Here is a 14,680-nt window from a genome sequence, read left to right on the forward strand (position 1 = left end):
AAAATAGAATTTTGATATCTTTAATAAAATTTTTTAAAGAGTAAAAAATTTAGAAATAGTATTATTATTATATATAATGGCATTTATTATTAAATTAGAAAATATGTATTTATTTATAAATTAATAATATTTATTTAGATGTAATAATTTCTATCAATTACTTGGATTAATTTTAATAGTAAAGTGAATTATTAAGTAAATAACATAGATTAATTACTTGATATTGATATTACAAAGTTTTGAAATAGGTTTAATTTAAAGATATTAATGAATAAAGATAAAACGCCAAAGTCCCTCACGGCGTCAAATTCAGCATAATCGCTTAAAATTTCATAAACTTCTAATTAAAATTAGGATTATACTAAATAAGCTAAAGGTAGCACAACCCCCAAAAGTTCTCAAAATCTTTCTCTATAATATGATGAAAAAAAGAAAACACAATTAACATCTTCTTAGAAGTTGACTTCATCAACTTAGTCTCCTAAAGGCGTCCCTTAATTAAAACTAACTTCAAGTGGACATACAAATTCACCAATTAATAAAACCCCAAAATAAAATATAGGAAGTTAAACCCCCCAAGCAAGCTAATTTTCATATTCAAATTAAAAGAACATCATTAAAACAGATAAACCTACTACTCCTAGGATTCTAAAAAAGAAAGTTGGAACTAAATCAAATGACCAGAAAATAATTGATAATAAAGGTACTATGAATGTTGCAAGTCAATAAGCGTAATCAACATATTTTTCTGAGAGACTGCTCACTATTTAGCCAAAAATTGAGGGATTATCTTTAACTTATTTAAAAACTAAAAAATACATTGCTAGTGGATAATATTCTCGAATATATCAAGTTGTAGATGAAAATTTTTTAGTTTCATAAGGTAAAGTTGATACAAATAATCCTAACAACTATTATGCTTTGAAAGAAATTTAAAAGGCGATAATTAAAGAAAATAAGTTGACAAATAGAATTCAGAGTGAAATAGAAATTATGTATAAATAATAGAATAATGAACATATTATCAAATTATACACCCATTTTGAAGATAGCTTTACTGTTTATCTTGTTATGGAGTATGTCGAAGGATGGAACTTAAAGTAGCTTTCCTATGTTTAAACATTAGATAAAAATTTAAAGATTTCAATCATATCGCAAATTGGGTAGGGAATTAAGTATTTACATGAGCAAAATATTATTCACAGAGATCTTAAACCTGATAATATTCTTATAAGTAATAATAACTAAGTAAAAATATCTGATTTTGGATGGAGTAATTATTTCCCTTAAAATAATAGAAAAAGAATCACTAGATTATAGACACCTCAAAATAAATTCTCACCTTTTGTGTGTCCTGATATTACACTAATGATGGGACACTCTGAAAAAGTAGATATTTGGTGTTATGGTATGCTCATTTACTTTATATTAAGCGATGGTAATTATCCCTACGGCATACCTGAAAACTACATCAGTGCTGAATAATCAGTAATTAATAATGCTGAAGCAAATATGAGATAAAATATATTTTTATTTGATCCTAACATAGAGTTGTAATTTCCAAAATCAACAGAACTTATTTCAGCAATGTTGAATAAAGAATAAAATTAAAGACCTACAATTATTGAGGTATTAAATCATTAATTTTTCAAGTGTTAGAAAGCTTTATCTGAATTAGAAGGAGAAAATAAGCTTAATAATTCTAATCCTGCAATGAAAGCCAATATTCTAGAAGAATTTAGGCTTGAATCTCCTTCCAAACGCCTTATGCCTTAAGAATCAGCAAGAGATTAACCTAAAGATCATGTTAAAAATGAGGGTGATACTATTCTGCAGAAAATAAAAGAAGAGAGCAATTAAAGTGTTAGGATATCTATAGCCAACACTGAGAAGAAGAATTTAAATAGAATATCTCTAAATGAATTAGTTAAGAATATGAATGTTCAGCAAAGTTCTAGTGTTATAGATGGTATCAGAAGCAGCATTCCGAGGATGAGCTTTGCTCTAAATAATACTGGAAATAACACAAATGAGATAAGAAAGACAATTAAGAAAGAGCAAGAGAGTTACAAAACAATAGAAGAAATTAATTAATTAATTATGCACGACGAGAATCTATTAGATAATCCATTCGAGTCTGATTAGAATTAAAGTCCCTCATAATAATCCAATCAAAAATAAAATATTGGGATTTAAAATAATAATTTAATACTAGGTGTTAGTGATCCTATGTTTAATAGGCTTTCCTACAAGTAACAAAAAGAGTATTTAGAAAATGATTATTAAAAAGATTTATAGAAAAAACTTGATGAATAAATTTAAGTAATGCTAGAATAAGAAAGATTGTAAAGAGAAGAAGAGCAAAGAAAACAAGAGGAAATGAAAAGCGCTTTAGATTAGCTAACTTCGGTAATGGCTGATTTATTAAAAAATGATGAACAGCTACTTCAATAAGAATAAGAAGTTTACCAAAATAAACTCCATGCACTCAAAGAGGAAGATAATGAAGAAGATGAAGAAGGTTATGATCAATAGCCTTATAAATATAAATACTAATAGCAAGATGAATCACCTCATAAAGAAGAAGAAGAAGAAATTAATGAAGAAAATAAAGATTCATTACAAGAAAGTCAAAATCGCGATTCCTCTTAGGAACATCAAATTGATTTTGATAAGTTCGAATAATTTAATCCAAATTAAGTAGATACTTAATCTTAAATAAAGTAAAAGCTAAAATAATAGAAACATTAGTAGTTAGAAGTGATAAATGAATCAAATAGTGAATCTGTTGGTTAAAGTTCTACATTTACTACTTAAAACTAAATCTAGGAAAGTACTTAATACTCTAATTATTAATAAATTGATTCCAGCATAGCAGTTCCTTTATCAGGTATAGAATAAAGCAATGTAGTTCCACTGTAAGGAATTCAAGATAGTAATGCAATCCCTTTTCAAGAAATGTAGCAAAGTAATGTAGTTCCATTACAAGGTATTTAAGAAAGTTATGTAGTACCTTTTAGCGGAAAATAAGACGAAGGATTATAAAAAAGCAATACTTTAGAAAGTTTATAACCAATAACTCCTATTAATAAGAAAGAATCAAAAACCAATCTTAAAAAGAACTCAAGCTAAGTCATTTAGAAAGTGTTTTCTTAAATATTTGGAGAAGAAAACCTTTTAGAAAGAGAATCAAAATTCAAAGGAAGTAATTTAGAAGATGAATTCTTGATAAAAAATGCTAGCTTATTTTTAAATCTAAAATAAAATTAAAGTATTTCACAAAATAAAGATAATTCTTAGTAAGAACAGGATTAAAAGAGCCAAGCAAATATATCAAAAGAAATTTTTAAATAAAACAAATTGCTTTTGAATAGCCTTAAAGACAATCCTACTGAAATTAACAACATTTTAGAAGAAAGGCTTAAAGTTCTAAGAGGAGAGAAAGATGATTTATTATAATCTATATAAGAATCCTAAAAAGATGTAGATAGGCTGAAGGCATACTATCTTAGAAATAAAGATTACAGATTAAATGACTTAGACTGTCCTCTAAGCTTAAAGACATTCATGACTATTACAGATATAGAAAAATGTTAAAATCTTGAATTTATTAAATATCAAAATAAAGAAATAATTGATGAACTCACTGCAGAAAAAGAATAAAAGAATAAAATTTTGGAAATGTAACAAAAAGCTGGGCAAGTTATTGCCTTAAAATGGGGTGAATTATAATTAAAAGCATAAGAGCTTAGAGATAAACTTGATCAAATTTAAGAACAAGAAAGAAATATGGAAGAAATGAACTAAAAAATATCTGTGCTAAACAAATAAATTTAAAAATATAAATAATTTTAAGATTTAGAGCAACTAAAGGATTCTATTCTTAATTCTAGAGATTCTTTTAATGGGTTAGGAGGTGATCACTAATATGAGGAATCAGAGTTAAAAGAGTTGTTGTAAAAAGTCTCTACTCTTAATAAAAATCCTGTCATTTAATAAGCTATCAGCTAGTATCCTACATTAAGAGATAGATTAAGAGAGCTGGATCAAAAAGAATATAAAATTTTATAAGTAAAATTTATTTTTAATGTATTTTAAGTTAAATATTTTTTAGGAGTAAATCAATATAGCCGCAGAATCATATGAAGCTGCTAAATAGGAGTTTGAAAAGAGAAAAGAAGAGATTGAGTAGCAATACTAATAGAAAAAGAACTTACAAGATTAATTTTATTCTGCCAAAATATAAGAACTAGATTTAAAAATATCTTGTGTTAAGGCAAATAATATTACTTTAATAGACTAAGCTGAGCTAGAACAACAAAGATAAGTTAAAAAACATCTAGAATAAGAAATACAATAGCTAGAAGCTTGGATCGAAAGTTATAAAGAAAAATAAATAAATAAATGACGTGAAATCATAATATATCACTTAAAAATTTAACACATATTTTGTCTATATACTTTTTCCTCAAGCATACATAATAAAAATAATTAAAACTTTCATAACTAAATAAATTTTTTAATTATTTTACAATACTTTATAGTAATCAAAGAGATATATAAATTTAATTGATTATACTAATAATAAAAGCTTTAATTTAACTGATTCTCAACATATTTTGAAGAATCTGAAACTTAATCTTTAAATTTAAAAAGAAATTAAGAAAATAAATTGAAAATATTCTCAGCATTTTCTTATTTACTCTTGTCAAATTATAGTAATTTTTTTACTTTAATGTCTTTTTTTAAACACCTCTCAACGTTAATAAAATTTTAAATTTTTAAAAAAATCATTAGTTACTTAAAACGAAAAGTCTGTATTTTCTTGAAAGCTAGGAGGAAGGTTATAAGGTACTGGTATTCAAAAATTTTAATTTAATATAATTAATGTCTGCTTATATAGATTAGTTATTTCTTAGGAAATGTCTATACTTTTTACATAAATATTAATATATATCAAAATATTTTTTAGTAACTTATATTTTTTCAAAGATTATACTGTTTGAACTACAACTAAAATAAAAAGTCATTTTATTTAGTTGTGTACTGCACTTTGCTTTTCAATATTTATGGTTATTTAGATTTTATTAGAAAAAATAATTCTCCTTGATTTCAATAAAATTATCAAAAGAGATTATTTTAAAAATAGGACAAAATAATTTGTTAACTGCGTTGAGTAATTTAAATTATGGGAATTGATAATCAATCAAAATTTCATTTTAAAGACGATTCTAGTATGTTAAGCTTCTAGTAATTAATACACATGATGATATATGAAGTATATTTGTTAATTAACAAAATTTCTCAAGTTCTATAAATTTTATGAGTACTAAAATTATAAAAAATATTTAGGTTCATAGAAACATAATGTGAAATAAAATGAAATATTTAATAATACTTAGAGGTATTTTAATATTTAAGTTTGGTTGAGATTTAGTAAAATTTAATTTTTTTATATTAAAAAAATAAATAATACACAATAAATGGAATCATAATTATTTTTTAAATAAATTAATTTGATTAAATATGAAAAATTAAATAAATAAAAATGTTGATAGTGTAATTTAAAAAATAGCATTGAACTTATGACTCATGTCGAGAATATTTAAATATTATTACAATATATGATTATTAATTCTATACAAATTTTTTGAATGCTAAATATAATTTTTTTTAATAATCAAATACCTTAACCTCTTTCATGCTGCCTTAACTTATTTTAATTTTGTTCTGGAATTTATCAAAAAATAAAAAGATTTACACAAAAAATTCATAAAACCTTCTTCAATTAAAAATATTCGAATTATTTCCTTTCTGATACAATAATGTTATAAAATTTTTGATGTTAAGCATTTTATTAACCGCAAAGTAAAAATTTGAGTTAGTATTATAAGGTATTCTGTATTTAGAAATGAAAGTATCTATCTAGGGTTTGATGTTAATTTTACTTAATCTAGCTTAAAAAGCAAAATTTTACTTTATAATAATCGAATGAATTATAAACAGACATTTATTTAAAAATCTATATATAAAAAAGTATTATTTGTTTTACTTTTGAATTTTTGCTGACGTAATCAATTTTACTTCTGTCAATTTTAAATTTATGGTTAAAATGTTTATGTTAATTTTACTCAGTTTTAGCTGTTCATTATCATAATCAATTATAAATCAAAATTCAAATATTAATAAAATAAAAAAAATTTTATCATCATATTTCAAGAGATATTTTTAATAAAAAATAAACTTTTTAATGATTACTTTTTTTACCTTTAAATTTATTATTGTATTTTTTGGTTAGGATGTAACTTGTTTAATTAATTAATAGATGTTTCACACTATGGTAAAAATAGTGTTTGTTATTCAAAACACCTATTTTAATTAAATTGTATTAAATCAAAAAACCTTCCTATCAATTAATTAATTTTTGGCTCTTTAGTAAATATTATTAAAATAATTAACGGAAGACAAAAGCTTTTATTACTCAGATTACTAATCTTAATTACTCAGTTTACATTTTTTTACAAGCCAGTTAATTAATTATTTTTCATATAGCTTTTCCCCATTATTGAGAATTATGTTCATATATACATCTATAATTTTTAAAAATGCTATTTTATAGCTTAATTGTAATAAAAAATTACATAATTTTTATCTATTTATCATAAAAAAATTATAACTTATTATTATTTTACTGTTAAAACTATTAGATCTAATTATTTATCTTAAATTTTATTTAAAGAGTTTAAGAAAATTTGAATGGTAGAATATTTAATTATAATTATATCCCTGATTTGCTTTTATTTATAACATAACAATTTAAATTTAAATACGTAACTTAGTAAACTCATTTTAATTTAAATAATTACGGATTAACAAAAATAAAAAAAAGTAAATTTGTTACGTGTTTTAGAAATTTGGTTATTAATTTAAAGATATAATATTTGATCTTAACTTATTGAAGAAATTTAATTATTATTTCTTAAATTAATCATCCTTTTAATCATTTTCAAATATAATTTTTTTTTCCCTTTAAGTCACATATTTGATATTTCTTATCACTAGATTAACAAAAATCTAATAGTGATAAATTTCGATAACCATTATGTAAAATAGGGTAAGTAAATTTACAAACAACACTTTTTTTTATAAAATAATAATTCATTAAAGACTTTATATTCTGCTCATTAAATTATAGATATCAAAAAATATACTTTAAATAATTAGGTTTTGTATTGTACTCCTTAATAAGCCTATGTATTTATTATTTGAAAATTGCTTTATTATGAATATTTTCGATCATGCCTATTAGTTAACATTTTTTTTTTTTGGAAGAATTAAATCGAGTAATATCTATATACTTTTTGCATAAATTTAATTTGTTAATTTGATATTCTACCAGAAAGATTAAATAACCATATAAATTAATTTATTAATTGATTTTCTCTAAATCAATTAAAAATTTTTTGATTTTAGTGTAAATTAAGTTAATTAGAATTAACCAGAATCTTTAATAGAAAACACAATTAAAAAATTAATTAAAATTCATAATTTAATAAATAAATAAATTCCTTCCTTCTATAAATAGCTTAACTTTTCCAATAAAATGATAATTAATAATTCATATAAAAAAATAAATATTGAATCTGAAATGAGAAAAATATCTACAGGGTACACTCAAAAAGAAGTTAACACTAAAAATGTTTATGTAAGATCTATAATTATAAGTTTAGGGTGTTTATACTTTGGCTATAATAATGGTAGTTTTAACACAACTTAATAGCATATTTCCTATTTAAATGGCTGGATAACTGATTAGCAAGTAGCTCTTTATACAGGATTAATTACTTCAGCTTTGTCTTTAGGCTGTTTAGTAGGTTCTCTTATAACTACGTAGTTCCTAAAGTCAACTAAAGATGACCACAGACTTTGCTTAATGATTACTGATGTAATTGGTATTTTAGGAATTGTAGAATAAATAATAGACTACAATCTCGGGCATTTTCTTTTAGGAAGATTTCTCAGCGGTATTGCATGTGGCCTAAATACCTCTCTTGTTCCTATGTATCTTTAAGAATTCACTCCTATAATAATGAGAGGAAAGACTGGTACCTTTGTTTAAACATTTGCCTAATTAGGTTCATTTATAAGTATTTCTCTAGGAGTAATTTAGCCTATTTATGAAAAGCCACCAAAAAATGTAGATAAAGCTCTTTTCGTTGAGGAATCTTTAGAAAATCTTAATGTATTTGAAAAGGAAGCAGCTTGGAGAATCATTTTAGGATTACCTATTCTGATGTGTTTAATAAGACTAATAGCCCTGTTATTTGTCTATACTTAAATATCTCCATTATAAATGGCTCAAAAAAATTAATTGGTAAACCTCAAAAAGCTTATGAACTCTGTGTATTCACCTAGAAGAGCTTTAAAAACGTACACAGAGATCATTACTTAGGCCTAAGAATGCTTTGATTAAAAAACAACCAATGATGAACAGTTTGATAATTCCTCTTAATTAAAATAAATAAAAAGCTTGTAAAACATTACTAGCACAAATGTCTCTCCCACTAATAAAAAATTTAAAATAGAGCTAGAAATGATTAAATAAGATACTTAACAATATATTATTGATAAAGATTCTGGTAAAATCTAGTAGGGACAAATAGAAAAAGATATGAAGAGAGAATAAGATTCACAAAGTTTAGAATGTATAGGCAGTAATAATTAATCTCCTACTAACAAAAGATTAAAAAGAGATTTCAGTTAGATAAAATAATAAGTTTTATTTGAGCCAAGTATTTGTAAAAGCTAAGATTTAAAATAATTTTAAGATAAAAATACAAATATTGAGAATTCCAGCAAACCTAAAAATTACTTAAGCTCTAAAAGAAGACTCATGTTAGGCTTAATTATTTAAACTGCCTCAAGAATAAATGGCTAAATTTCTCTAACTTTCTATTCTAGCAGCATCTTTTAAACTTAGACCAGCAATATTTATATTTATTTAATTCTTTAGGGTGCAGCTGGATTCCTTTTTACATATATTTCTTTATTTTTTATTGAAAAAACTGGAAGAAAAAAATTAATGTTAATTAGTACATTTTTACTAATGATTGCTTAGTTAGGCATAGCTATTTTTTCAATGATCAACATCTTCTATCTTTCCTTTATTTCTATAATTTTCTTTTTGTTTGCCTTTGGTATAGGCCAAGGTGGCGTAACATGGCCATACACGGTTGAGCTAGTTAACAAAGAGCATGTAAGCTATTGCTCTGCTATGAGATGGGTGTGGGTTCTTGTTATTGGTATCACATTTCCATTCACAAATTTAGTTTTAGGATTTGCAGGAACATTTTTTATTTATTTAGGAGCAACTTTCTTATGTTTCCTTTATTTCCTCAAAGAAATGAAAGAAACTAAAAATTTAACTCTAGAATAAATTGATAAGCTTTACAGCAATGAATAAAATGAATAAGAACAAAAGTGACCTAAATTAATATTTACTACATATATAAATATATATATATATATTATTTATGATACTACCTTTAAAAACTATTTATATTTAATTAAAAAAATCTCTTTCATAATTTTATTTTAAAATATAAGTATACATTTTCATCAATAACTCTAAATTACAAAATTCTAAAGCGTTTTAAGATATAGACAAATATGTAATGTTTCAAGAGTAAAATCCTGAAAGCTTTATTTATGATAATAATTTCAATTTTTTGTCAGTACTTCAGGTACTCTTGAAAAAGGAGGGGAGGAAAAAATTGATCTTTGATTTTCGGCCTAACTTTATGTCCTTATTCAAGACAATCTAATATAAGAAGACCTCATAACTAATAAATCTTATAATATACTCTTTGTAATTTTAAACTTTTGAATAAAGCTGATTTTATTCGTATTTTAAATGTCTGAAGTAAAATGAAATAAAAATGATGAAGTAATTAATTAAAGAAAGATAAATTTAATATAAAATACAGTTAAAAATATATCAAAATATAAAATTTAAAATTTACAGTTTATTATTTATTTATTTTATCTATTTTGCAGCATTCATCTAACTAAAATACTTAGTATCATAAAAAATGTAGCAGTAAAAAAGAAAATTGCGTACATTATATTTAAATAATTTGAGAAAGCCTTTCCTAAAATATAGCTGTAAAAATATTATTTAAAAATTTTTTTCAAAATAAGAATATTTACTTCGATTTTTTAGCAAGAATAAGAATTAAAGTTAAATTTGCAAAACTAAACAGTAAAACAGTGGCTACAATTATATTGTCTAATTATTGAGACATTGTTTACTCTGTGAACAAAGAAAACTCGATTACTTAACTATTTGTTTTTTTTAAATGTCAATCAAAATATATATGCTTTTCCAAATATTGTTTTACTTTTTTGTTTTTAATATCAAAGCAATTCCAAAACCAAGTAATGTGTTAAAAAGTTAACCAGCAAAACAACCAGTCATAGCCATAATTCCATATCCCATTTTAGCCAATTAAGGATTAGTAAAAAAATCTATATAAAAACAGCATTAAAATTAGTCTATTTTTAGAGGAAAATAAATAAATACCTCCTGCAGAATTACCAAATGCTAAAAATGTCAAACCTAAATATGCCTTGTTAACATTTGTAACTAATTATAGCAACTATTATATTTTCAAAGAGATATTAACATTAATAGAGATATAAATTAATTAATTTACTTGTAAGAAATCAACCAAAAGCTAAGCTGAAAATGAAATCCATACAATAGAGTTAATAAATCCAAAAATAGAAAAAATCCATAAAAATGAGGGAGGCTTAGAAACATGACTAAATTTCCAGACTGCCAGACACAAAATAGTGCTAATTGGTAAAACAATAAACAAGATGTGTAAGTTAAATACTTCTGCTTCAAGATCTAGTTGAATTAAGTATAAAATATTATTAAAAATGTGAAAATAAGAGATATTTTATTCTTACTTTCCGTGTAAGCAAGTAAGAATAAAGGAGCTGTGTAGCATAGTATCATTCCTTGCCATTTATTCCACTAATCCTCTTCAGAAGGAGGGATTGTTAAATCTCTAACTATATTTATCGGAAATTCGTACAAAAATATAAATTTCTACCACCACTTCATGTAATGCCATTACAAATCAAAGTTCAACATTCTACTTTTTATTCTTGATTTCATTTTAAGGAAATTGTGGCTTATTCTAAACTAAATTGAATGTTGCTTAGTCCTAAAATACAAAAAAAATATTTTGCTTTTAAATAGTTATGATAAGTTAATCATTACTTTTAAATTGTATTTTTTATGCTGAAATCAACTAAATTTGAAGAATAATGCTGCTTTTTTTATCTTTCTGCTTCTAAAGAACTACTGGCATTCTATTTTTAAAATAAAATAAGTTCACATAAAATTATATTAACAAAATTAAATAAAATAAGCATAATCATCTTACTTCAAATTCTTCTAAATAATCATCTAAAAGACCTCTTTAATCCTTAAATAGTATTTATTACAAAAATTTCACAAAAAAAGGAAGAGAAAGAAGTTGATGATATGCTTTGCAAATCTAATAATTCTAAAAATAGAATCAATTACTTCTGGAGATTCGTATTTGAGATATCCAGTCTTCAAAAAGTCTTTCAAATTCTCTCTGTATTTCAAAAAAAGTAATTAATTAAATATTTTGTATCTAAATAAAAAGTTACGAAGCTTTATAGCTTTTATCAAAATCATTGTTCTCTGCATCAGATATATAATCATCAGTATCTTATCCACTTACAAAACTCATATGTCGATTTTACAATTCATTTTCATCACTAATTAGCTAAGCATTTATTCCATTTTCTATTTAAATTATTTTGAAAGATAGATAAATATTGATGATAAAAATAATTATTTGAAATACTTCTCTTTCTTTTAGCATCCCACTCTTAGTAAATCACAACAATTATAAATCTAAATTTAAATAAAATTTTATAAATATATTTTTTGTCTTCATTAAAATTAATTTTAATTAATATCTATTTTATTTAAAGAAAAGAATGATATAAAAAAAAGTGTAATTTAATATATACACAAAGTAAAGAGAGAAGAAAGCTACTGCCATTGGAAAATTTACTTTTCCTATTAACAAATAAATTAATATGAGAAATGCTGCAAAGCAGTAAAAACCAACATCCCTAATAAATATATTCTTATCAGCCTATTTTAATAATAAAAAACTAATTAATTTTCTATTTCATTACTCTTTTTTTTACTTTTAATTCATCAGAATTTTTAATCACTTTTGCTAATGTGACAGTAGTAACGAAGAGCCCAGCTCCAAATATGCTACCAATCGCTAAATTTATACCTTCATCGTCATTACCACCACCTGCTATTATAGCTGTGAATACATCTGGGGCACCGTTTCCTAGAGCAAGCAGAGTTACACCAGCTAATGTTTATGAACATTTTAGAGAATCAGATATTTTGGCTAAAGCGGGAGATAAATATGATTCTGCTGTTGATGAAAGAAGGTGAAAGGCAACCAAAGAAATAACTATCTAGTGTATATTAATAAACAATAATTAATTATAAATGCAATCATTATTTGATAATCTTATTTTTACAGTTAGGATTATTAAAGAGGGAACATTTTAATTTAATGTACAATAGTAGAAATGAGTAAATTATATTAATTCTTCATCATGGCAATGCTCAACTACAAACTAACATACGTTAATTGCTCTTTATATATTTGCTAGAGAGCAATCTAATAAATCAGCTTAACTCATAAATATTGTTTTTATATAAAAAACAGCAGTTCTTTCTGTAAAAAATGAATAATCTTTATTATGTAAACTAACTATCCTTGCTTATTTACTATTATCAAATAAAAAAATTTTGATTTGATTTTCTGTTTTTATATCTTTTATAATCAATTAATCAAGCAAGTTAATTATTTTTTGATCAAATGAATCAAATACGTGAGTGAGAAAACACAAATATTAATGGTAATTAATTATACATACTATTTTAAGATTTTATATTTAATTACTTGACGAATTTACTAAAAATAAGAAAATAAATGCGTTTTGATAAAAGATATTTTCTAATCATTTGAATTTTACACATTTATAGAGTAACTAGAAAAAATAACAAATTTAAAATATTTTATTTTAAAAACAATCAATCAAACATGTAAAAGCTCATGGATTTGATGAGCACTTATAAGACTTATTTTTAAACCTTCTTGGTTTCTAAAGTAAATAATTACTCTATATCTTTAATCAGGTTCAAATTCATATTGTTTAGGATCTAATGCATTTATATTCTCACATGAAGGATAATCTGAAAAATAAAGCTAATTCTAGGCAATGTGGAACTACATTAACAGTTTAGAATTGAAAGTAAACATTTATTTGATGTTCTTGCCTTTTAAAATTTTTTCACAAAAACTATCATTTGAAGATTTGCCTAATTAAATAGCATAAAAGTTGTTTCTATCATACCAATTGAAGTCTTTTTTATCATCTTCTGTAAGTCCAATTATGATACACTCTTTAGGTGGCCTGTCAAACTCAAATATTAGTTAATATTTTTAATCATAATCAAAAGTGCAACTTGAATAAACCTAGCCTCTACCTTCAAAGAAAGCGCTTATTGATTAATATCCAAACTAATTGTCTTCTATTTTTATCAAACTAGATTTTTCATATGTACTATTTTCAAACTTTAAGTTAGAAACACACTATCTATTTATTTGAATTATATTGTCAATTTACTAAAAAATTTTACTAAAAATAAAATTATTTTTGAACTTAAAATGCTCCTTTTTTATCTAACAATATATTAATTTGTTAATTTTTCAAAAATAATAAACTTTTTTACTTTTATTGCTACGTTCTAAATTATAATAATATTTTGTTAAGACTATTGTTGAAGCTATCAAACATTTCTTGGCTAATTTGAGGAAGATTTTGAGAAATATTGAAAATTTTTTAACTCAATTAATTATTCACATTTTCAGCATTTTGATACTTCTAGAGTATAAATTTTTCAATCTCTTCATTTGCTAGCTTGGCATCATTACTATTTTTCTAAATTATTTATCTTAAATCTTTTAGTTACTTTTGACTCTCATAGTATGAGTTTAGATGGCTAAAATCTTCTATAACTTTCTGAGCTATCAATAATGTTTCTTTTTTAATTTACTCTATATTTTCATTCATATTTTTTTTTATTTCATCAAAAGTTTTAATGACGTTATCCATAATATTCAAGTTCACTTTTTACTTAATCATCTTAAGTTTGTTTTTTAATTCAGGATTCACTGGAGGCCAAAATGATTCATATTCTTCAAACTCGTTCTAATCTTCATCTGAAGCAGTATTTTAATCATCAACTTAGGTTGAATTAAGAGGATCTGTTGAACAATCTACTTCTTGTTATTATTCTGCAAATATATTTTAAATTGAAATACAATTCAAATCTTTAGATTTTAGAACACACTTGAAGCACTAAAGTCTATTTAAATTATCAGGGCATTTTTATCCCATAAAAACTCCCTGAATTTGATTATTTTTATGGATTAAACAAGATTATAAACTTTATTAGTTAAAAAAAGTATCTTCTAAATTGTTCATTTGCAAAAAATAAGGAGATATTTATTTAAATAAATATTTATGAAATCAA

General features: G+C 23.6%; 4 protein-coding genes across 4 annotated transcripts; 2 read left to right on the top strand and 2 right to left on the bottom strand. All coding sequences in view use genetic code 6, as the record gives it.

Annotated features, from left to right (window-relative positions):
• Positions 1–267: 267 nt before the first annotated feature.
• Positions 268–4,408, top strand: TTHERM_00473190 (kinase domain protein; the record flags this gene model as incomplete). The annotated part of the gene is made up of 2 exons (XM_001023902.2): positions 268–4,071; positions 4,115–4,408. The coding sequence occupies 2 exons, from the start codon at positions 268–270 to the stop codon at positions 4,406–4,408; spliced, it is 4,098 nt and encodes a 1,365-aa protein (XP_001023902.2).
• A 3,240-nt stretch (positions 4,409–7,648) lies between these two features.
• On the top strand, positions 7,649–9,484 carry TTHERM_00473200 (MFS transporter; the record flags this gene model as incomplete). The annotated part of the gene is made up of 1 exon (XM_001023903.1): positions 7,649–9,484. One exon carries the CDS (start codon positions 7,649–7,651, stop codon positions 9,482–9,484), a length of 1,836 nt encoding a protein of 611 aa, XP_001023903.1.
• Positions 9,485–10,059: 575 nt separating this feature from the next.
• TTHERM_000473208 (sodium calcium exchanger protein) lies at positions 10,060–12,780 on the bottom strand (the record flags this gene model as incomplete). Its single annotated transcript, XM_012799957.1, has 14 exons — positions 10,060–10,162; positions 10,210–10,341; positions 10,401–10,527; positions 10,583–10,658; positions 10,716–10,912; positions 10,975–11,234; positions 11,291–11,382; positions 11,457–11,498; positions 11,600–11,654; positions 11,710–11,848; positions 11,910–11,959; positions 12,079–12,206; positions 12,262–12,549; positions 12,616–12,780. The coding sequence occupies 14 exons, from the start codon at positions 12,778–12,780 to the stop codon at positions 10,060–10,062; spliced, it is 1,854 nt and encodes a 617-aa protein (XP_012655411.1).
• Positions 12,781–13,074: 294 nt separating this feature from the next.
• Positions 13,075–14,667, bottom strand: TTHERM_000473209 (sodium/calcium exchanger protein). Its single transcript, XM_012799958.1, has 2 exons — positions 13,877–14,667; positions 13,075–13,740 (listed from the first exon to the last, which is right to left on the bottom strand). The coding sequence occupies exons 1-2, from the start codon at positions 14,629–14,631 to the stop codon at positions 13,179–13,181; spliced, it is 1,317 nt and encodes a 438-aa protein (XP_012655412.1). The 5' UTR covers positions 14,632–14,667; the 3' UTR covers positions 13,075–13,178.
• Between the last annotated feature and the right edge of the window lie 13 nt (positions 14,668–14,680).

This window comes from Tetrahymena thermophila, assembly GCF_000189635.1.
Source record: "Tetrahymena thermophila SB210 genomic scaffold scf_8254403, whole genome shotgun sequence".
Classification (NCBI taxonomy): Eukaryota; Ciliophora; class Oligohymenophorea; order Hymenostomatida; family Tetrahymenidae; genus Tetrahymena; species Tetrahymena thermophila.